General features: G+C 48.9%; 1 protein-coding gene across 3 annotated transcripts in view; it reads left to right on the forward strand.

The window, feature by feature from the left end:
* The window catches only part of TXNL4A (thioredoxin like 4A), a 75236-nt gene that overhangs the window by 14852 nt on the left and 38256 nt on the right, over nucleotides 1-22128 (forward strand). For all 3 annotated transcript variants that reach the window (XR_010177816.1, XM_063923298.1, XM_063923299.1), the window contains exon 2: nucleotides 6755-6928. Coding sequence is in view for 2 of the 3 variants with exons in the window: in XM_063923298.1 (XP_063779368.1) it covers nucleotides 6776-6928 (153 nt within the window). In the remaining variant the exon portion in view is untranslated. The remainder of the gene's footprint in view (nucleotides 1-6754; nucleotides 6929-22128) is intronic.

Consider the following 22128-nt stretch of genomic DNA (forward strand, 5'->3'; position numbering starts at 1 on the left):
TACAAGGGTCTGTATGTATAAAGGAAAGAAACCTGAGGTAACGTTTCCTCCCTCTCATGAACTGAACGCGCTTTTTGAAAAGGCTTGGGAAAATCCTGACAAGAAGATACAGGTTCCCAAAAGAATTCCAGTGACACATCCGTTTCCATTTGGGGACAGGGAAAAGTGGGAGTCAACCCCCACGGTAGACAAAGCTTTATCGCGTCTATCCAAAAAGGTGGCGCTTTCGTCTCCTGACACGGCAGCCCTAAAAGATCCTGCTGATCGTAAGCAGAAAAATACACTAAAATCCATTTATGTCACTAAAGGGTCGCTACTCAGACCTGCCGTTGCTTCGGCATGGGTGAGTAGCGTTATTGAAAAGTGGGCAGATAACTTGTCATCTGAGATAGATACCCTAGACAGGGATAGCGTGCTTTTGACTCTGGGTCATATCAGGGACGCTGCAGCATATTTAAAAGAAGCTGCAAGGGATACTGGCCTTTTGGGATCAAGGGCCAATGCCATGGCAGTCTCGGCAAGGAGAGCATTGTGGATTCATCAATGGAATGCTGATGCTGACTCTAAGAAGGCGATGAAGTCGTTACCGTTTAACAGTAGTGTCCTGTTTGGTGACGGCCTCACTGACCTGGTGTCTACGGCTACCGCGGGTAAGTCGTCATTTTTACCTTATGTTCCTGCACAACGGAAGAAAACGCCTCACTATCATATGCAGTCCTTTCGGCCCAATAAATTCAAGAAAGGACGAGGGTCCTCCTTCCTTGCTGCGAGAGGAAGGGGAAAAAGGTCACAGGCTGTGGCAAGTTCCCAAGAGCAGAAGTCCTCTCCGGCTTCTACCAAATCCACCGCATGACGCTGGGGCTCCTCTGCGGGAGTCCGCACCGGTGGGGGCACGTCTCAGACTTTTCAGTCCGGTCTAGGTGCACTCGGACTTGTATCCTTGGATAGTAGAATTAGTAACCCAAGGATACAGATTAGAGTTTCAAGACGTGCCCCCTCACCGATTTTTCAAATCGGCCTTGCCAGCTTCTGTTATAGAAAGGTAGGTAGTATGCGTTGCAATACTAAAGTTGTGTCAAAATCAAGTAATTGTCACGGTACGCCCGTCACAACAGGGGAAAGGCTTTTATTCAAGCCTGTTTGTGGTCCCAAAGCTGGATGGCTCAGTCAGACCGATTCTGAACCTAAAATCCCTCAATTTCTTTCTAAAAAAAATTCAAATTCAAGATGGAATCTCTCCGAGCAGTGATCTCCAGTCTGGAGGAGGGGGATTTTATGGTGTCAGTCGACATAAAGGATGCCTACTTACACGTCCCCATATATCCTCCACATCAGGCTTACCTGAGGTTTGCTGTTCAGGATTGTCATTACCAATTTCAGACATTGCCGTTTGGTCTATCCACGGCTCCCAGGATTTTCACCAAAGTAATGGCGGAAATGATGGTTCTCCTGCGCAAGCAGGGAATCACAATTATCCCGTACTTGGACTATCTCCACATAAAGGCGAGATCCAAAGAGCAATTGCTGAAAAATGTTTCCCTTTCACTGACGATTCAGCAACAACATGGTTGGCTCCTAAACTTGCCAAAGTCACAGTTGGTTCCTACGACACGGCTGCCGTTCCGGGGTATGATTCTGGATACAGAAATGCAGAGAGTTTTTCTTCCAGTGGAAAAGGCTCTGGAAATACAGAACATGGTAAAACAGATTCTGAAACCAGCAAAGGTGTCAGTTCTTCAATGCACTCGGTTGCTGGGGAAGATGGTGGCGGCCTACGAGGCCATCCCGTATGGCAGGTTCCATGCCAGGGTCTTTCATTGGGACCTATTGGACAAGTGGTCCGGGTCTCACCTTGACATGCACCGGAAAATAATTCTATCTTCCAGGACCAGGATCTCCCTTCTGTGGTGGCTGCACAGTTCTCACCTTCTGGAGGGACGCAGGTTCGGGATTCAGGATTGGATCCTGGTGACCACAGATGCAAGCCTCCGAGGCTGGGGAGCAGTCACACAGGGAAGAAATTTTCAGGGAAAGTGGTCAAGCCAGGAAGCTTGTCTGCACATAAACATTCTGGAATTAAGGGCCGTTACAACGGCTTTCTGCAAGCAGAACATCTTCTTCGAGGTCTGCCTGTCTTGATTCAATCAGACAACGTAACAGCAGTGGCGTACATAAACCGCCAGGGCGGAACAAGGAGCAGAGCAGCGATGGCCGAGGCCACGAAGATTCTTTGCTGGGCGGAAAGACATGCCAGCGTTCTGTCAGCAGTCTTCATTCCAGGAGTGGACAACTGGGAAGCAGACTTCCTCAGCAGACATGATCTCCATCCAGGAGAGTGGGGTCTTCATCGAGAGGTCTTTGCAGAAGTGACAAGTCGTTGGGGAATTCCTCAAGTAGACATGATGGCGTCCCGCCTCAACAAGAAACTTCAGAGATATTGTTCCAGGTCAAGGGACCCTCAAGCGATAGCGGTGGACGTCCTTGTGACACCGTGGGTGTTTCCGTCAGTATATGTGTTCCCTCCACTTCCACTCATTCCAAAGGTGATAAAGATTATAAGAAGAACAAGGGTTCAGGCGATACTCATTGTTCCGCATTGGCCAAAGAGGGCATGGTATCCAGGTCTTCAGGAGTTGCTCATAGAAGATCCCTGGTCTCTTCCTCTTCGGGAGGACCTGTTACAACAGGGGCCGTGCGTGTATCAAGACTTACCGCGGCTGCGTTTGACGACATGGAGGTTGAACGCCAAATCTTAGCCCGGAAGGGTATTCCCAGTGAAGTCATTCCCACTCTTCTTCAGGCTAGAAAAGAAGTAACGGCAAAGCATTACCACCGTATTTGGAGGAAATATGTGTTTTGGTGTGAATCCAAGAAGGCTCCTACGGAGGAATTTCAACTGGGGCGTTTGCTCCATTTTTTACAAGCGCAGGTATGGGTGCGGGCTCCATTAAGGTACAGATTTCGGCCTTGTCGATCTTTTTTTCAGAAAGAATTGGCCTCCCTTCCAGAAGTTCAGACCTTCGTGAAGGGCGTGCTGCACATCCAACCTCCATTTTTTGCCTCCTGTGGCACTGTGGGATCTTAATGTGGGATTGCAGTTCCTGCATTCGCATTGGTTTGAACCTTTGCGTAAGGTTGAGTTAAAATTCCTTACTTGGAAAGTAGTCATGTTGTTGGCCTTGGTGTCCGCAAGGCGGGTGTCTGAGTTGGCGGCTTTGTCTCACAAAAGCCCCTATTTAATCTTCCATGCTGATAGAGCAGAGTTGAGAACTCGTCAGCAATTTCTACCCAAAGTGGTTTCCTTATTTCACGTGAACCAGCCTATTGTGGTGCCAGTGGCTACTGACGCCTTGGCGGAATCAAAGTCTCGATGTGGTCAGGGCTTTGAAGATCTATGTCGCCAGAACGGCTCAGATTAGGAAAACAGAGGCTCTGTTTGTCCTGTGGGCTCCCAACAAGATTGGGGCTCCTGCTTCTAAGCAGACTATTGCGCGCTGGATCTGTAATACGATTCGGCAAGCTCATTCTATGGCAGGATTGCAGTTACCGAAATCGGTGAAAGCTCATTCTACCAGAAAGGTGGGCTCATCCTGGGCGGCTGTCCGAGGGATCTCGGCGTTACAACTTTGCCGAGCTGCTACTTGGTCGGGATCAAACACCTTTGCGAAGTTTTACAAGTTTGATACCCTGGCTGAGGAGGACCTCTTGTTTGGTCAATCGGTGCTGCAGAGTCATCCGCACTCTCCCGCCCGTTCTAGAGCTTTGGTATAAACCCCATGGTTCTTGAAGCATCCTCTAGGACGTATGAGAAAATAGGATTTTAATACCTACCGGTAAATACTTTTCTCTTAGTCCGTAGAGGATGCTGGGCGCCCGTCCCAGTGCGGGCTGTATCTGTAGTTTGGTTATGGTTATGCTCATGTTGTGTTGAGTTCAGTCAGTCTGTGACTGTTGTTGGTCATGTCGTTGCATGTGTTGTTGTTGAATGCCATGTTGTACAGCGTGTTTGAGGTGTGAGCTGGTATTTATCTCACCTTAGTTTTAAAATAATTAAATAAATCCTTTTCCTCGAAATGTCCGCCTCCCTGGGCACAGTTCCTATAACTGGAGTCTGGAGGAGGGGCATAGAGGGAGGAGCCAGTTCACACCCATTCAAAGTCTTATAGTGTGCCCATGTCTCCTGCGGATCCCGTCTATACCCCATGGTTCTTGAAGCATCCCCAGCATCCTCTATGGACTAAGAGAAAAGGATTTACCGGTAGGTATTAAAATCCTATTTTTGCACATTTGCAGAACGGATCTCCTCTGGCCCCCCGGCACCCTGCAGTGATGGGGCGGTCTATGACTGCCAGAATCACTGCAACTGGTGTTCTGGAGCGCAAATGTGACGGGGATCAAAGTGAGAGGAGGGGAACCTGGATTAGCTGCAGCAGACGGGGGGGGGGGGGGGGGGGGGGTTGGCTGGCTGATCGATCTGGATCACTATGTCTGGCCGATGGACGGTGCCTCCAGGCTGATCAACAGTCCCCCTTGACAGGTAAACCATATGAACCAATGGCAGGGTGAGGAACAAGGTTCACTACCTGGGACACAAAGTGTACCCTCGCGAGGTTGCTTAGCTCGCCACGCTTCAAACTCAGTGGCTTGCTCGCCACATGTTACTAAAGGGAATAGATGCTGAAATTGATAGTAAAACTGCTAGCCCACCAATTTTTCTTTTCCTCCTGCTGTCGCGAGTCACTTGGTATGTCCCATGGTTCACTTGGACTGATGATGTCAGAGACTACATTACCTGAAGGGGTTCTAGCCACTACCATTTGCCCGTGGTGGTGGTGGGGGTTTTGAGGTGTAGGGGTAAAATAAAGATGACACTGGAGGGGGGCGATGGGGTAAAATAATACATTTAAAAAATGGTCACATAGTAGGAGGAGAGGAGTAAAAAGGTCTTTTTACATGGGGGGAAGTTGGTTTATAAAACATAGAATTGTTTTTGATTTTTTTTTTTTTTTACTACTAAGGGTGTGTGTGCGTGTGTGTGTGAGGGTACTATTATTAGGATTTAAGACCACTTTGGGGTCTATTGCCATTGGAGTATGGGAATTTATTTTATAATTGGGGCCTATGGACATGGGGGGTGGGGGTTGTCCAAAACACCCCTTAGATATATATTTTTTCAGATAAAATATTTAAATATATTGTTAAAAATACTTTTCAAACGTTAAGTAGTAAAAAGACAATTTCTGAGCGGTTTTGTGGGGAAACTTTTGTCAGTTAAGTAGTTAATGGGTAATGCTGAATGTGGCACTATGGGGTAGATTTTTCAAATCTTGGAGAGATAGTGGTTAGAGTTCCAAAGCTCCTAACTGTCATTTTACAAACTATGGGGATGATGGATGGAGAAGTGGAGATGTTGCTCAAAGCAACAAGTCAATTTTGAGCATTGATCAAGTACACTTCATAAAATGGTAGGTAGAATCTTATTGCTATGGTTAACTTCTCCGCTGGTCCACTTCCCTCTTTTCACTGCTTGATCTAGTAACCCCTATACTAGAAAAATAACGTTTAGAAGCTGATTGATAATACTTTTCTCTATCCAGTTTATTTTTCTCTAAGGTTTGATACACTTTCCCCTATGTGATTGCGGCTACTTAAGTAAACAAACCCTCGCCTTCTGTGCTATTACAATTTTTACCTGGGTCTGATTCTCACTATCACAGGGAAACTAAGAGCATAAGTCCCACATAAATAGGGGGAAATAAGAGCAGAGGTTCTCCCCTGTTATGTTGAGAGCAGCCAAGGCTGACTAGCACTGGGGCTGGTAATGCAATCTGTAGGTGTGGTCAGGATTGTTTTTTTTCCTTTTTTTAAAGAAAAAACAATGCACTCAAACATTCCTCACCTTGTGCCAGGTAACTAATCTGTTCTTACCAAAATGTGGCTGTGTTATTGCTGCATGACATGCTGTCATAGAAGTTAATGACACTCATTATAAAAGCATTAGTAATCAAAGGGGATAATTCAGACTGGATTGCAGCAGCAGCAATCGCAGTCTGAATCCCTTTGTGCAGTGCGCACGCGTACCCCGGGAGCCCAATGAGATGCCAACAGCATCTCTGGGCTGCGATCGCGGTCATGGGGCAAGAGGGGGCGTGCCAACAGCGTTAGAACACCGTTGGTAGGGCGTGGTCCAGACAACGCAGGCATCATGTCACATGCAGCCACTGCGACCCAGGGCGCGGCAGGTATCCCCCTGCCAGCACACAGGAGCTGTGCAGGCAGGGAGCTACTCGCCGAGTGCAAAAGCATCACCGCCGTGCAATGTTTTTGCACCCTTGCGGGTGGGGGCAGAGCCAGACATGCGGGGCGGACAAGCCCTGTGCTGGGCGTCCCCCCGTATGTCTGAGTAAATGATCGTAGATGTGCTAAATTTAGCACATCTACGATCAGATCTGAATTACCCCCATAGTGCCTTTCTCACACCCAGTTCAGAATGTCAGTAACTATATGATGCAATAAGTGATGTTTGATTTGCAGCAAAATAGCTAACCAGCAGACCTTTAGTGATAATTAATGTGATATCACTCGGTCATCAAAGTATTTTAATAACCAATTCAATTACTTTAAATATTTAATTTTACTAGAGTTGTGTCCCCTTCACTTTCTTTTATTTTGTACTTAATAATAATAGTACTGTATTTAACTGTCTACTTATGTAAGGTTTGATGCATTTTCTTTGCCTTCTCCCATTTATTAGGAGTAACATAAACGTGCCAAGATGTCGTACATGCTTCCTCACTTGCACAATGGCTGGCAGGTTGACCAGGCCATCCTTTCCGAGGAAGATCGTGCGTTAGTGATCCGCTTTGGACATGACTGGGATCCAACCTGTATGAAGATGGATGAAGTTTTGTACAGCATAGCTGAAAAGGTGAGCGTGACTCCCAAGTGCAATAATTAGTTATAAATGACAGTTCAGTTATTTGAAAATTATACTGTACACAAAATGCAGAGATACTAAAAGGATTTATACATACAGAAAATTCTAATTTTTCTTTTGTTTTTACATGTGGCCGGTTTTATACAAATGTGAAAGTAAACCATAATACTGTACCTTTTGCATTCCGTTTGTCTCATCTCAGAGTCATCATACATATAACGTAAAACAATCACAAGATCGCATAGATGTATAAGGACACAAGTGAACAAGGCTTTTGCACTCACGGAAACACAGCATATGCAACCACAAGCTGCATTTCCCATAGAAAAGAATCCTATAAAAGAATGGAGTAACTGCCTTGTAGGTAAAACTCAATACCTTCTCCAAAGTTCATAATCCCACATTTTGGGTCCCATATTGAGATAAATATATAAAATATATGTATGTATGTATGTATGTATGTATGTGTATATATATATATATATATATATATTGAGATCAGAACTTAGTTTATGTTTAGCATAATTATGCTGGCTTTAAAAATGGTTGAACCAAAATACAGCATTAACGGCAGGATCTTGATTAATAATCTTTCTCTGACGTCCTAGTGGATGCTGAGTACTCCGTAAGGACCATGGGGAATAGACGGGCTCCGCAGGAGACTGGGCACTTCTTTAAAGAAAAGATTAGGTACTACATCTGGTGTGCACTGGCTCCTCCCTCTATGCCCCTCCTCCAGACCTCAGTTAGAATCTGTGCCCGGCCTGAGCTGGATGCACTTAGTGGGCTCTCCTGAGTTCACTATAAAGAAAAATATTTGTTAGGTTTTTTATTTTCAGTGAGATCTGCTGGCAACAGACTCACTGCTACGTGGGACTTAGGGGAGAGAAGCAAACCTACCTGCTTGCAGCTAGCTTGTGCTTCTAGGCTACTGTGGACACCATTAGCTCCAGAGGGATCGAACACAGGGCCCGACCTCGATCGTCCGTTCCCAGAGCCGCGCCGCCGTCCCCCTTGCAGAGCCAGAAGACGGAAGAAACCGGAGAAAATCGGCGGCTGAAGACTCCGGTCTTCAATAAGGGAGCACACAGCACTGCAGCTGTGCGCCATTGCTCCCACAGCACACCACACGCTCCGGTCACTGGTGGGTGCAGGGCGCTGGGGGGGGGCGCCCTGGGCTGCAATTAGTATACCTTTTGTCACAAAAAAGCACATAATACAGTGTATAACACTGTATATGTGCAGAAACCTCCGCCATTAATGTTATAAAAAGCGGGAGAAGCCCGCCGCTGAAGGGGCGGGGCTATCTTCCTCAGCACAGCCAGCGCCATTTTCTCTTCACAGCTCCGCTGGAAGGACGCTCCCCAGGCTCTCCCCTGCAGTATACACTACAGAAAGGGTAAAAAAGAGAGGGGGGGCACATAAATTTAGGCGCAAAATTGTGATATAAGCAGCTATAGGGGGAAAATTCACTTTGTGTATAGTGTATATCCCTCTGTTATATAGCGCTCTGGTGTGTGCTGGCATACTCTCTCTCTGTCTCCCCAAAGGACTTTGTGGGGTCCTGTCCTCAGTCAGAGCATTCCCTGTGTGTGTGCGGTGTGTCGGTACGGCTGTGTCGACATGTTTGATGAGGACGCTTACGTGGAGGCGGAGCAGGTGCCGATAAGTGTGATGTCGCCCCCTGCGGGGCCGACACCTGAGTGGATGGATATGTGGAAGGTATTAACCGACAGTGTCAACTCCTTGCATAAAAGGTTCGATGACGCAGCTTTGGGACAGCCGGCATCTCAGCCCGCGCCTGCCCAGGCATCTCAGAGGCCGTCAGGGGCTCAAAAACGCCCGCTACCTCAGATGGCAGACACAGATGTCGACACGGAGTCTGACTCCAGTGTCGACGAGGATGAGACAAATGTACAATCCACTAGGGCCATCCGATGCATGATTACGGCAATTAAAAATGTGTTGCACATTTCTGACATTAACCCGGTTACCACAAAAAAGGGTATTATGTTTGGGGAGAAAAAGCAGCCAGTGACTTTTCCCCCATCTGATGAGTTAAATGAATTGTGTGAATAAGCGTGGGGTTCCCCAGATAAGAAACTAGTAATTTCTAAGCGGTTACTAATGGCGTACCCTTTCCCGCCAACGGATAGGTTACGCTGGGAGACATCCCCTAAGGTGGACAAGGCGCTCACACGCTTATCAAAAAAAGGTGGCACTGCCTTCTTAGGATACGGCCGCCTTGAAGGAGCCTGCAGATAGAAAGCAGGAGGCTATCCTGAAGTCTGTGTATACACACTCAGGTACTATACTGAGACCTGCTATTGCTTCAGCATGGTTGTGTAGTGCTGCAGCAGCGTGGTCTGATTCCCTGTCTGATAACATTGATTCCCTTGACAGGGACACTATATTGCTAACCATAGAGCATATTAAAGACGTAGTCTTACATATGAGAGATGCACAGAGGGACATTTGCCGGCTGGCATCTAGAATTAATGCAATGTCCATTTCTGCCCGGAGAGTATTATGGACTCTGCAGTGGACAGGTGATGCTGATTCTAAAAGGCACATGGAAATTTTGCCTTATAAGGGTGAGGAATTGTTTGGGGACGGTCTTTCGGACCTCGTATCCACAGCAACAGCTGGGAAGTCGACTTTTTTACCTCAGGTTCCCTCACAGCCTAAGAAAGCACCGTATTATCAAGTACAGTCTGTCACAACTGAGGGCTGGTGCTGACCAGGGGGAGCCTCAGTTGTAGGGGCTGAGATATATGTGTACCTGGGAGACAGTACAGGGTTCTTAGACAAGCAGGGAACCTTTAGAACAAATGCCCGAAGGCGTGACCAAGACAACGAAGACGAAGGAAAGTTCAAAGGTTTATTAAACACAGTTCAGAGGAATACGGATGACTTGGTACAGGTAACAGGAATCACAGTTCAGAGAAATACTTGGGATCGATGGCGGAGCACCGATGGAGACTTGGGATCGATGGCGGAGCACCGATGGAGACTTGGGATCGATGGCGGAGCACCGATGGAGACTTGGGATCGATGGCGGAGCACCGATGGAGACTTGGGATCGATGGCGGAGCACCGATGGAGACTTGGGATCGATGGCGGAGCACCGATGGAGACTTGGGATCGATGGCGGAGCACCGATGGTGACTTGGGATCGATGGTGGAACACCGATGGTTACTGGCAGGGCAGAGCACCGCTGGAAGCCGGTCTCAGGTAACTGCCAGTCACAGGGAGCAATGTAGACACTGCAGAGTCAGGCTGTACAGCAGAGAAAGTCCATGGAAGAACTGCACACTGGAATCACTGAAGACAATTGAAGCACTGACTAACTTTCCAGCCCAGGAACAAGATATTTATACCAGCTGGGAAACAGGGATTGGCTGGCTGATTAAGCAGAGTCTAGAGTGCAGCTGCTGGGTAATTAGGTAGAAACCAGAGTGCAGCTGATTGGCTGAAAAGTAACATGTGATGAAAACAAACATGGCTGCGCCCATGTTTGAATTTGGAGGGAAAGACTGTTTGTAACTTGCATGTGAAACTTAACCCTGATGCTGCCAGAATCACAGTAAGGAGATTAGAGACAATGAGATGCAGCGTCCTGCACACAGACAGTGCAGATGGAATCCAGGCTTGGAACACTGGGACAGTCTCAGGAGGCATTTGGAAGGTAAATACTGATAAGGAATTACCTGGATCGTGACAGCACCCCCTCCTTTAGGAGTGGCCCCAGGACACTTATAAATTCTTTATCTGAACAAACGAAAGGATCTAGATTGAGTCCTGATGAGCTGGAACCAGAGGAGACTGTACCGGACTTATGGACGAGACCAGATTGAGTCCAGACAAACTTGAACCGGCTGAGACCGGCGGAGACTTTGGGCCGACGGATAGGACAGGATTGAGTTTGGAGACCGTTGAATCAGCTGGAACTGAAGTAGTCTTTGGACCTACGGATGGAACCGGATTGGGTCCAGAAAAGCTTGAACCGGCTGGGACCGGAGGAGTCTTTGGATTGACATTCGAATCAGCTGGAACTGAAGGAGTCTGAATCCGGTTAGAACCGGAATGAGTGGTATCTGAGTGTTCAGTTAGACCATCCTGGACATGGTCCATGCTGGATGCCAACAGGGTGGTGCTCTCTGAAGATGGCAAACAGGAGTTCATAACTGCATCTGTAGCACAAAAATTTCCATCTGGGAACTTGGCTCTGGATACTTCCCTTGGGGCTGAAACTTTGGTGACCCCTCCTGGGGTTGACAAATCAGACACCTCTCTCAGGGTTGTTTTCTCCAGCACCCCTCCTGGGGCTGACAGATCAGAAACTCCTTTTTGAGAAGACTCATATGCCCCTACTAGAGCTTGAACATTGGATACCCCTCCTGGGGTTGCAGAAACGAACGCCCCAACTTAAGCTGTAAACACAGACGCCCCTTCTTGGGCTGAGGAAAGTTCGGACACTAGGATCTGGTACAGTACCAGATATTTACCGACTGTTTGTGTCCCCTGACGTAGCCGGAGGATATCAGAGGAGGCAGAGGTCACACGACCTGGTTCATCAAACATGCGCCTGAAGGTTGCCACGAAATCTGTGTATGAAGAGAGCAGGACATCAGACTTCTCCCATAGAGGTGATGCCCAATCGAGGGCGGAGCCACTGAGGAGGGAGATGATGTAAGCAACCTTGGTGCGGTCAGTTGGGAAACTGCCAGGCTGTAACTCGAAATATATCTCACACTGATTTAGGAAACCCCGACAGGCTTTTGGGGAACCATCAAACTTGGCAGGTGTCGGTAAATGGAGACAAGGAGCAGAAACGGGAATGGTGGGTGGGGATGCCACCAAAGGTACTGCAGTCGGCACACTGGACGCCCCTGAACCACGGAGGGTTACTTGTATTCCATCCAGCCGAGAGGAGAGGTCCTGGAGACAGCGAATCACATGGCCCCGTGTAGCCCCCTGACGTTCAAGGCAGGCTGCAAGTTCTTGCATCGGCCTGGTCGCTTGGACCTGGTCTCCGGCCGGATCCATTAGGTTCAGTGCTTACTGTCACAACTGAGGGCTGGTGCTGACCAGGGGGAGCCTCAGTTGTAGGGGCTGAGATATATGTGTACCTGGGAGACAGTACAGGGTTCTTAGACAAGCAGGGAACCTTTAGAACAAATGCCCGAAGGCGTGACCAAGACAACGAAGGAAAGTTCAAAGATTTATTAAACACAGTTCAGAGGAATACGGATGACTTGGTACAGGTAACAGGAATCACAGTTCAGAGAAATACTTGGGATCGATGGCGGAGCACCGATGGAGACTTGGGATCGATGGCGGAGCACCGATGGAGACTTGGGATCGATGGCGGAGCACCGATGGAGACTTGGGATCGATGGCGGAACACCGATGGTGACTTGGGATCGATGGTGGAACACCGATGGTTACTGGCAGGGCAGAGCACCGCTGGAAGCTAGAAGCTGGAAGCCGGTCTCAGGTAACTGCCAGTCACAGGGAGCAATGTAGACACTGCAGAGTCAGGCTGTACAGCAGAGAAAGTCCATGGAAGAACTGCACACTGGAATCACTGAAGACAATTGAAGCACTGACTAACTTTCCAGCCCAGGAACAAGATATTTATACCAGCTGGGAAACAGGGATTGGCTGGCTGATTAAGCAGAGTCTAGAGTGCAGCTGCTGGGTAATTAGGTAGAAACCAGAGTGCAGCTGATTGGCTGAAAAGTAACATGTGATGAAAACAAACATGGCTGCGCCCATGTTTGAATTTGGAGGGAAAGACTGTTTGTAACTTGCATGTGAAACTTAACCCTGATGCTGCCAGAATCACAGTAAGGAGATTAGAGACAATGAGATGCAGCGTCCTGCACACAGACAGTGCAGATGGAATCCAGGCTTGGAACACTGGGACAGTCTCAGGAGGCATTTGGAAGGTAAATACTGATAAGGAATTACCTGGATCGTGACACAGTCCTTTCGGCCTCAGAAAGGCAAGCGGGTTAGAGGCGCGTCCTTTCTGCCCAGAGGCAGGGGTAGAGGGAAAAAGCTGCACCATACAGCCAGTTCCCAAGAACAAAAATCCTCCCCTGCTTCCACTAAGTCCACCGCATGACGCTGGGGATCCACAGGTGGAGCCAGGTGCGGTGGGGGCCCGTCTCCGGAACTTCAGCGACCAGTGGGTTCGCTCACAGGTGGATCTCTGGGTTCTACAAGTGGTATCTCAGGGATACAAGCTGGAGTTTGAGACGTCTCCCCCTCGCCGTTACCTCAAATCAGCCTTGCCAGCTACTCCCCAGGACAGGGAGGTAGTACTGGCGGCAATTCACAAGCTGTACCTCAAGCAGGTGATAATCAAAGTTCCCCTCCTTCAACAGGGACGTGGTTACTATTCCACAATGTTTGTGGTACCGAAACCAGACGGTTCGGTGAGACCTATTCTAAATCTGAAATCCTTGAACACTTTTATATAAGGAAGTTCAGGTTCAAAATGGAATCGCTCAGGGCGGTTATTGCAAGCCTGGAAGAGGGGGATTACATGGTATCACTGGACATCAAGGATGCTTACCTACATGTCCCCATTTACCCACCTCACCAGGTGTACCTCCGTTTTGTGGTACAGGACTGCCATTACCAATTCCAGACGTTGCCGTTTGGTCTGTTCACGGCACCGAGGGTATTTACCAAAGTAATGGCAGAAATGATGATACTCCTTCGAAAGAAGGGTGTTATAATTATCCCGTACTTGGACGATCTCCTTATAAAGGCGAGGTCCATGGAGCAGTTGTTGGTCGGAGTAGCACTATCTCAGGAAGTGCTACAACAGCACGGCTGGATTCTGAATATCCCAAAGTCGCAGCTGGTTCCTACGACGCGTCTGCTGTTCCTGGGTATGATTCTGGACACAGAACAGAAGATGGTGTTTCTCCCAGAGGAGAAGGCCAAGGAGTTGTCATCTCTGGTCAGAGACCTCCTGAAACCAAAACAGGTGTCGGTGCATCACTGCACGCGAGTCCTGGGAAAGATGGTAGCTTCTTACGAAGCGATTCCCTTCGGCAGGTTCCATGCAAGGATCTTTCAGTGGGATCTGTTAGACAAGTGGTCCGGATCGCATCTTCAGATGCATCGGCTGATCACCCTGTCCCCGAGGGCCAGGGTGTCTCTGCTGTGGTGGCTGCAGAGTGCTCATCTTCTCGAGGGCCGCAGATTCGGCATTCAGGACTGGGTCCTGGTGACCACGGATGCAAACCTCCAAGGTTGGGGGGGCAGTCACTCAGGGAAGAAACTTTCAAGGACAATGGTCGAGTCAGGAGGCTTCCCTACACATAAATATTCTGGAACTAAGGGCCATTTACAATGCCCTAAGTCAGGCAAAACCCCTGCTTCAAAACCAGCCGGTGCTGATTCAGTCAGACAACATCACGGCGGTCGCCCCATGTAAACCGACAGGGCGGCACAAGAAGCAGGATGGCGATGGCAGAAGCCACAAGGATTCTCCGAATGGCGGAAAATCACGTGATAGCACTGTCGGCAGTGTTCATTCCGGGAGTGGACAACTGGGAAGCAGACTTCCTCAGCAGGCACGACCTCCACCCGGGAGAGTGGGGACTTCATCCAGAAGTCTTCCAGCTGATTGTAAATCGTTGGGAAAGGCCACAGGTGGACATGATGGCGTCCCGCCTCAACAAAAAGCTAAAAAGATATTGCGCCAGGTCAAGGGACCCTCAGGCGATAGCTGTGGATGCTCTAGTGACACCGTGGGTGTACCAGTCGGTTTATGTGTTCCCTCCTCTTCCTCTCATACCAAAGGTACTGAGGATAATAAGAAAGAGAGGAGTAAGAACTATACTCATCGTTCCGGATTGGCCAAGAAGGACTTGGTACCCGGAACTACAAGAAATGATCTCAGAGGACCCTTGGCCTCTGCCGCTCCGACAGGACCTGCTACAGCAGGGGCCCTGTCTGTTCCAAGACTTACCACGGCTGCGTTTGACGGCATGGCGGTTGAACGCCGGATCCTGATGGAAAAGGGCATTCCGGTTGAAGTCATTCCTACGCTGATAAAAGCTAGGAAGGATGTGACAGCAAAACATTATCACCGCATATGGCGAAAATATGTTGCTTGGTGTGAGGCTATGAAGGCCCCAACAGAAGAGTTTCAGCTGGGTCGATTTCTGCACTTCCTACAGTCAGGAGTGACTTTGGGCCTAAAATTGGGATCCATTAAAGTCCAGATTTCGGCCCTGTCGATTTTTCTTTCAAAAAGAACTGGCTTCACTGCCTGAAGTTCAGACGTTTGTTAAGGGAGTGCTGCATATTCAGCCCCCTTTTGTGCCTCCAGTGGCACCTTGGGATCTCAACGTTGTGTTGGATTTCCTAAAATCACATTGACACACTTCAGACCGTGGAGTTGAAATATCTCACGTGGAAAGTGGTCATGCTTTTGGCCTTGGCTACGGCTAGGCGTGTGTCAGAATTGGCGGCTTTGTCATGTAAAAGCCCCTATCTGATCTTCCATATGGACAGGGCAGAATTGAGGACTCGTCCCCAATTTCTCCCTAAGGTGGTATCGGCGTTTCATTTGAACCAACCTATTGTGGTGCCTGCGGCTACTCGGGACTTGGAGGCTTCCAAGTTGCTGGATGTAGTCCGGGCCCTGAAAATCTATGTTTCCAGGACGGCTAGAGTCAGAAAAACTGTCTCACTGTTTATCCTGCATGATGCACCCAACAAGCTGGGTGCTCCTGCTTCTAAGCAGACTATTGCTCGCTGGATCTGTAGCACGATTCAACTTGCACATTCTGCGGCTGGACTGCCGCATCCTAAATCAGTCAAAGGCCATTTTACGAGGAAGATGGGCTCTTCTTGGGCGGCTGCCCGAGGGGTCTCGGCTTTACAACTTTGCCGAGCTGCTACCTGGTCGGGATCAAACACGTTTGCAAAATTCTACAAGTTTGATACCCTGGCTGAGGAGGACCTTGAGTTTGCTCATTCGGTGCTGCAGAGTCATCCGCACTCTCCCGCCCGTTTGGGAGCTTTGGTATAATCCCCATGGTCCTTACGGAGTACCCAGCATCCACTAGGACGTCAGAGAAAATAAGATTTTACTCACCGTTAAATCTATTTCTCGTAGTCCGTAGTGGATGCTGGGAGCCCGTCCCTAGTGCGGAATTCTGCAATACTTATTGCTTAACTATAGGGTTTTTTGTTCTGAGCCATCAGTTTAATGAGGCTCAGTTGTTGTTCATACTGTTAACTGGGTATAGTTATCACGAGTTGTACGGTGTGATTGGTGTGGCTGGTATGAGTCTTACCCTGGATTCCAAATCCTTTCCTTGTAATGTCAGCTCTTCCGGGCACAGTTTCCCTAACTGAGGTCTGGAGGAGGGGCATAGAGGGAGGAGCCAGTGCACACCAGATGTAGTACCTAATCTTTTCTTTAAAGAAGTGCCCAGTTTCCTGCGGAGCCCGTCTATTCCCCATGGTCCTTACGGAGTACCCAGCATCCACGACGGACTATGAGAAATAGATTTACCGGTGAGTAAAATCTTATTATTAACATTTATATAATATGTTTGCACTGTGTAATCGCTGTACAGATAATTGCAATTTTTCTCTTACGTCCTAGAGGATGCTGGGGACTCCGTAAGGACCATGGGGAATAGACGGGCTCCGCAGGAGACATGGGCACTAAAAAGAACTTTAGATATGGGTGTGCACTGGCTCCTCCCTCTATGCCCCTCCTCCAGACCTCAGTTTGATACTGTGCCCAGAGGAGACTGGGTGCACTACAGGGAGCTCTCCTGAGTTTCCTGAAAGAAAGTATTTTGTTATGTTTTTTATTTTCAGGGAGCCTGCTGGCAACAGGCTCCCTGCATCGAGGGACTAAGGAGAGAGAAGCAGACCTACTTAAATGCTAGGCTCTGCTTCTTAGGCTACTGGACACCATTAGCTCCAGAGGGAGTCGGAACGCAGGTCTTTCTTCGCTGTTCGTCCCGGAGCCGCGCCGCCGTCCTCCTCACAGAGCCGGAAGATAGAAGCCGGGTGAGTATAAGAAGATAAGAAGACTTCAGAGGCGGCAGAAGACTTACAGATCTTCACTGAGGTAATATTGCTCCCACACAGAACACACACGGCAGGCACTGATGGGTGCAGGGCGCAGGGGGGGCGCCCTGGGCAGCAATTTACATCTCTAGGACTGGTAAAAATAGATATATTGGCTCTGTGGGCTGTATATGAGTATCCCCCGCCAGTTTTTGAATGGATTCGAGCGGGACCGAAGCCCGCCGCTGAGGGGGCGGAGCTTGATCCCTCAGCACTCACCAGCGCCATTTTCTCCACAGCACACGCTGAGAAGCTGGCTCCCCGGACTCTCCCCTGCTGAACACGGTGACGGAGGGGTTTCAAGAAGGGGGGGTGGGTACATAATTTGGGGCAATCAATATATATATAAAAAGCGCTATCTGGGAATTTTTTTTTTCCCAAAGTCATTGGCGCTGGGTGTGTGCTGGCATACTCTCTCTCTGTCTCTCCTAAGGGCCTTGTGGGGAAACTGTCTCCAGATTAGAGATTTCCCCGAGTGTGTGGGGTGTCGGTACGCATGTGTCGGCATGTCTGAAGCGGAAGGCTCTTCTAGGGAGGAGGTGGAGCAAATGAGTGTGGTGTCTCCGTCTGCAACGCCGACACCTGACTGGGTGGATATGTGGAATGTTTTAAATGCAAATGTGAATTTATTACACAAGAGGTTGGACAAAGCAGAGTCCAGGGAAGGTACAGGGAGTCTAGACCTGCCTTTTACTATGTCGCAGGGACCGTCTGGGTCTCAAAAGCGCCCACTATCCCAAGTTGTAGACACTGATACCGACACGGATTCTGACTCCAGTGTCGACTATGATGATGCGAGGTTGCAGCCAAAATTGGCTAAAAGTATTCATTATATGATTATTGTAATAAAAGAGGTGTTGCATATCACAGATGACCCCTCTGTCCCTGACACGAGGGTGCGCATGTATAAGGAAAAGAAACCTGAGGTTACTTCCCCCCTTCACATGAGCTAAATGAGTTGTTTGAAAGGTCTTGGGAAACTCCAGACAAGAAACTGCAGATTCACAAAAGGATTCTTATGGCGTATCCTTTCCCGGCTAATGACAGGATACGGTGGGAATCCATCCCAAGGGTTGACAAAGCGTTGAAACGCTTATCTAAAAAGGTAGCGCTGCCATCTCAAGATACCGCAACCCTCAAGGATCCTGCTGATCGCAGGCAGGAGACTACCTTGAAGTCAATTTACACACATACTGGTACATTACTCAGACCGGCGATAGCGTCGGCTTGGGTTTGTAGCGCTGTAGCAGCGTGGACAGATACCTTATCTGCTGATATAGATACACTGGATAAGGAAACCATTTTATTGACCCTGGGTCATATTAAAGATGCTGTCCTATATATGAGAGATGCTCAAAGAGACGTTGGCCTACTGGGTTCCAGAGCCAACGCTATGGCGATTTCTGCTAGACGAGCCCTATGGACCCGACAATGGACGGGTGATGCCGACTCGAAGAGGCATATGGAGGTTTTGCCTTACAAGGGTGAGGAATTGTTTGGGGAAAGTCTCACGGACCTGGTTTCCACAGCTACTGCAGGTAAATCAACTTTTTTGCCTTATGTTTCCTCACAGCCTAAGAAAACGCCACATTATCAGATGCAGTCCTTTCGGTCGCATAAACCCAAGAGAGTGCGGGGATCTTCCTTTCTTGCCAGAGGTAAGGGCAGGGGAAAAAAGCTGCCAACTACAGCTAGTTCCCAGGAGCAGAAGTCCTCCCCGGCCTCTGCAAAATCCACCGCATGATGCAGGGAGTCCGACCCAGTGGGGGCACGTCTTCGACTTTTCAGCCACGTCTGGGTTCACTCACAGGTGGATCCCTGGGCAATAGAAATTGTTTCCCTGGGTTACAAGCTGGAATTCGAAGAGGTGCCTCCTCGACGGTTTTTCAAATCGGCCCTACCGGCTTCTTCCCCAGAAAGGGAGATAGTTTTAAATGCAAATCAAAAATTGTGTCTTCAACAAGTGGTGGTCAAAGTTCCCCTGCTTCAGCAGGGGATGGGGTATTACTCAACCCGGTTTGTGGTCCCGAAACCGGACGGTTTGGTCAGACCCATTTTAAATTTAAAATCCTTAAACCTATACTTAAAAAGCTTTAAGTTCAAGATGGAATCGCTCAGAGCGGTCATCGCCAGCCTGGAAGTGGGGGATTATATGGTGTCCCTGGACATAAAGGATGCATACCTTCATGTCCCCATATATCCGCCTCATCAGGCGTTCCTGAGGTTTGCTGTACAGGATTGTTATTACTAATTTCAGATGTTGCCGTTTGGGCTTTCCACGGCCCCGAGGATTTTCACCAAGGTAATGGCGGAAATGATGGTGCTCCTGCGCAAGCAGGGTGTCACAATTATCCCGTACTTGGACGATCTCCTAATAAAAGCGAGATTAAGAGAGCAGTTGCTGAGCAGCGTATCACTTTCCCTGAGGGTGTTGAAGCAGCACAGCTGGATTCTCAATATCCCGAAGTCACAGTTGGTTCCGACGACCCGTTTGCCTTTCTTAGGCATGATTCTGGATGCAGACCAGAAAAGGGTTTCTCACGATGGAAAAGGCCCAAGAACTCATGACTTTGGTCAGGGACCTCTTGAAGCCAAAAAGGGTGTCTGTGCATCACTGCACTCGAGTTCTGGGAAAGATGGTGGCGTCTTACGAGGCCATTCCATTCGGCAGGTTCCATGCGAGGACTTTTCAGTGGGACCTTCTGGACAAGTGGTCCGGGTCACATCTACAGATTCATCAGATGATCAGCCTGTCCCCCATGGCCAGGGTATCCCTCCTGTGGTGGCTGCAGAGTGCTCACCTTCTAGAGGGTCGCAGGTTCGGCATTCAGGACTGGGTTCTGATAACTACGGACGTGAGCCTCCGAGGTTGGGGAGCAGTCACACAGGGAAGAAACTTCCAAGGTCTCTGGTCAAGCCAGAGCCACATCAACGTACTGGAATTAAGGGCCATATACAACGGCCTTAGTCAAGCGGAGAATTTGCTTCGCGACCTACCGGTTCTGATTCAGTCAGACAACATCACCGCAGTGGCTCATGTAAACCGCCAAGGCGGAACAAAGAGCAGAGTGGCAATGGCAGAAGCCACCAGGATTCTTCGCTGGGCGGAAAATCATGTAAGCGCTCTGACAGCAGTCTTCATTCCGGGAGTGGACAACTGGGAAGCAGACTTCCTCAGCAGACACGATCTCCATCCAGGAGAGTCTTCGCAGAGATTGCAAGTCAGTGGGGATTGCCTCAAATAGACATGATGGCGTCACGCCTCAACAGAAAACTACTGAGGTATTGCGCAAGGTCAAGGGACCCTCAGGCGGTAGCAGTGGACGCCCTGGTGACATCGTGGGTATTCCAGTTGGTCCATGTGTTTCCTCCTCTTCCTCTCATCTCCAAGATATTGAGAAATCATAAGACGAAGAGGAGTACAGACAATTCTCATTGTTCCAGATTGGCCTCGAAGGGCCTGGTATCCGGATCTGCAGGAAATGCTCACAGAAGGTCCGTGGCCTCTTCCTCTCGGAGAGGACCTGTTACAACAGGGGCCCTGTCTGTTCCAAGACTTACCGCGGCTGCATTTGACGGCATGGCGGTTGAACGCCGGATCCTAGCGGAAAAGGGCATTCCGGATGAGGTCATTCCTACTCTGATAAAGGCTAGGAAGGACGTGACAGCAAAACATTATCACCGTATATGGCGGAAGTATGTATCTTGGTGTGAGTCCAGGAATGCTCCTCCGGAAGAATTCCATCTGGGCCGTTTCCTTCACTTCCTACAGACTGGAGTGAATTTGGGCCTAAAATTAGGCTCCATTAAGGTTCAGATTTCGGCCCTATCCATTTTCTTTCAGAAGGAATTGGCTTGTCTTCCAGAAGTACAGACTTTTGTGAAGGGAGTGCTGCATATCCAGCCTCCTTTTGTACCTCCAGTGGCACCCTGGGACCTTAACGTGGTGTTGCGGTTCCTTAAGTCTCACTGGTTTGAGCCTCTTAAAACGGTGGAATTTAAAGTATCTCACTTGGAAAGTGGTCATGTTGTTGGCCTTGGCATCGGCAAGGCGAGTGTCAGAATTGGCGGCTTTATCTCACAAAAGCCCCTATCTGGTTTTCCATGTGGATAGAGCGGAGTTGCGGACTCGTCCTCAATTTTTGCCCAAGGTGGTTTCATCTTTTCATATGAACCAACCTATTGTGGTGCCTATGGCTACACGGGACTTGGAGGATTCCGAGTCCCTTGATGTGGTCAGGGCATTGAAAATTTATGTGGCCAGAACGGCTCGGGTTAGGAAAACAGAGGCACTGTTTGTCCTGTATGCAGCTAACAAGGTTGGCGCTCCTGCTTCTAAGCAGACTATTGCTCGCTGGATCTGTAACACGATTCAGCAGGCTCATTCTACGGCTGGATTACCGTTACCAAATTCTGTAAAGCCCCATTCCACTAGGAAGGTGGGCTCTTCTTGGGCGGCTGCCCGAGGTGTCTCGGCATTACAGCTTTGCCGAGCGGCGACTTGGTCGGGTTCAAACACCTTTGCAAAGTTCTACAAGTTTGATACCCTGGCTGATGAGGACCTCATGTTTGCTCAATCGGTGCTGCAGAGTCATCCGCACTCTCCCGCCCGGTCTGGAGCTTTGGTATAATCCCCATGGTCCTTACGGAGTCCCTAGCATCCTCTAGGACGTAAGAGAAAATAAGATTTTAAACCTACCGGTAAATCTTTTTCTCCTAGTCCGTAGAGGATGCTGGGCGCCCGTCCCAGTGCAGACTAAATTCTGCAAGACTTGTATATAGTTCTGCTTACATAAGGGTTATGTTACAGTTTTGATCAGTCTCGGGCTGATGCTGTTTTGTTTCATACTGTTAACTGGTTCGTATATCCATGTTATACGGTGTGGGCTGGTATGAATCTTGCCCTTGGATTAACAAAAATCTTTTCCTCGTACTGTCCGTCTCCTCTGGGCACAGTTTCTCTAACTGAGGTCTGGAGGAGGGGCATAGAGGGAGGAGCCAGTGCACACCCATATCTAAAGTTTTTTTTAGTGCCCATGTCTCCTGCTGAGCCAGTCTATTCCCCATG

This window comes from Pseudophryne corroboree, chromosome 5 (genome assembly GCF_028390025.1).
Source record: "Pseudophryne corroboree isolate aPseCor3 chromosome 5, aPseCor3.hap2, whole genome shotgun sequence".
In the NCBI taxonomy this organism is placed as follows: domain Eukaryota; kingdom Metazoa; phylum Chordata; class Amphibia; order Anura; family Myobatrachidae; genus Pseudophryne; species Pseudophryne corroboree.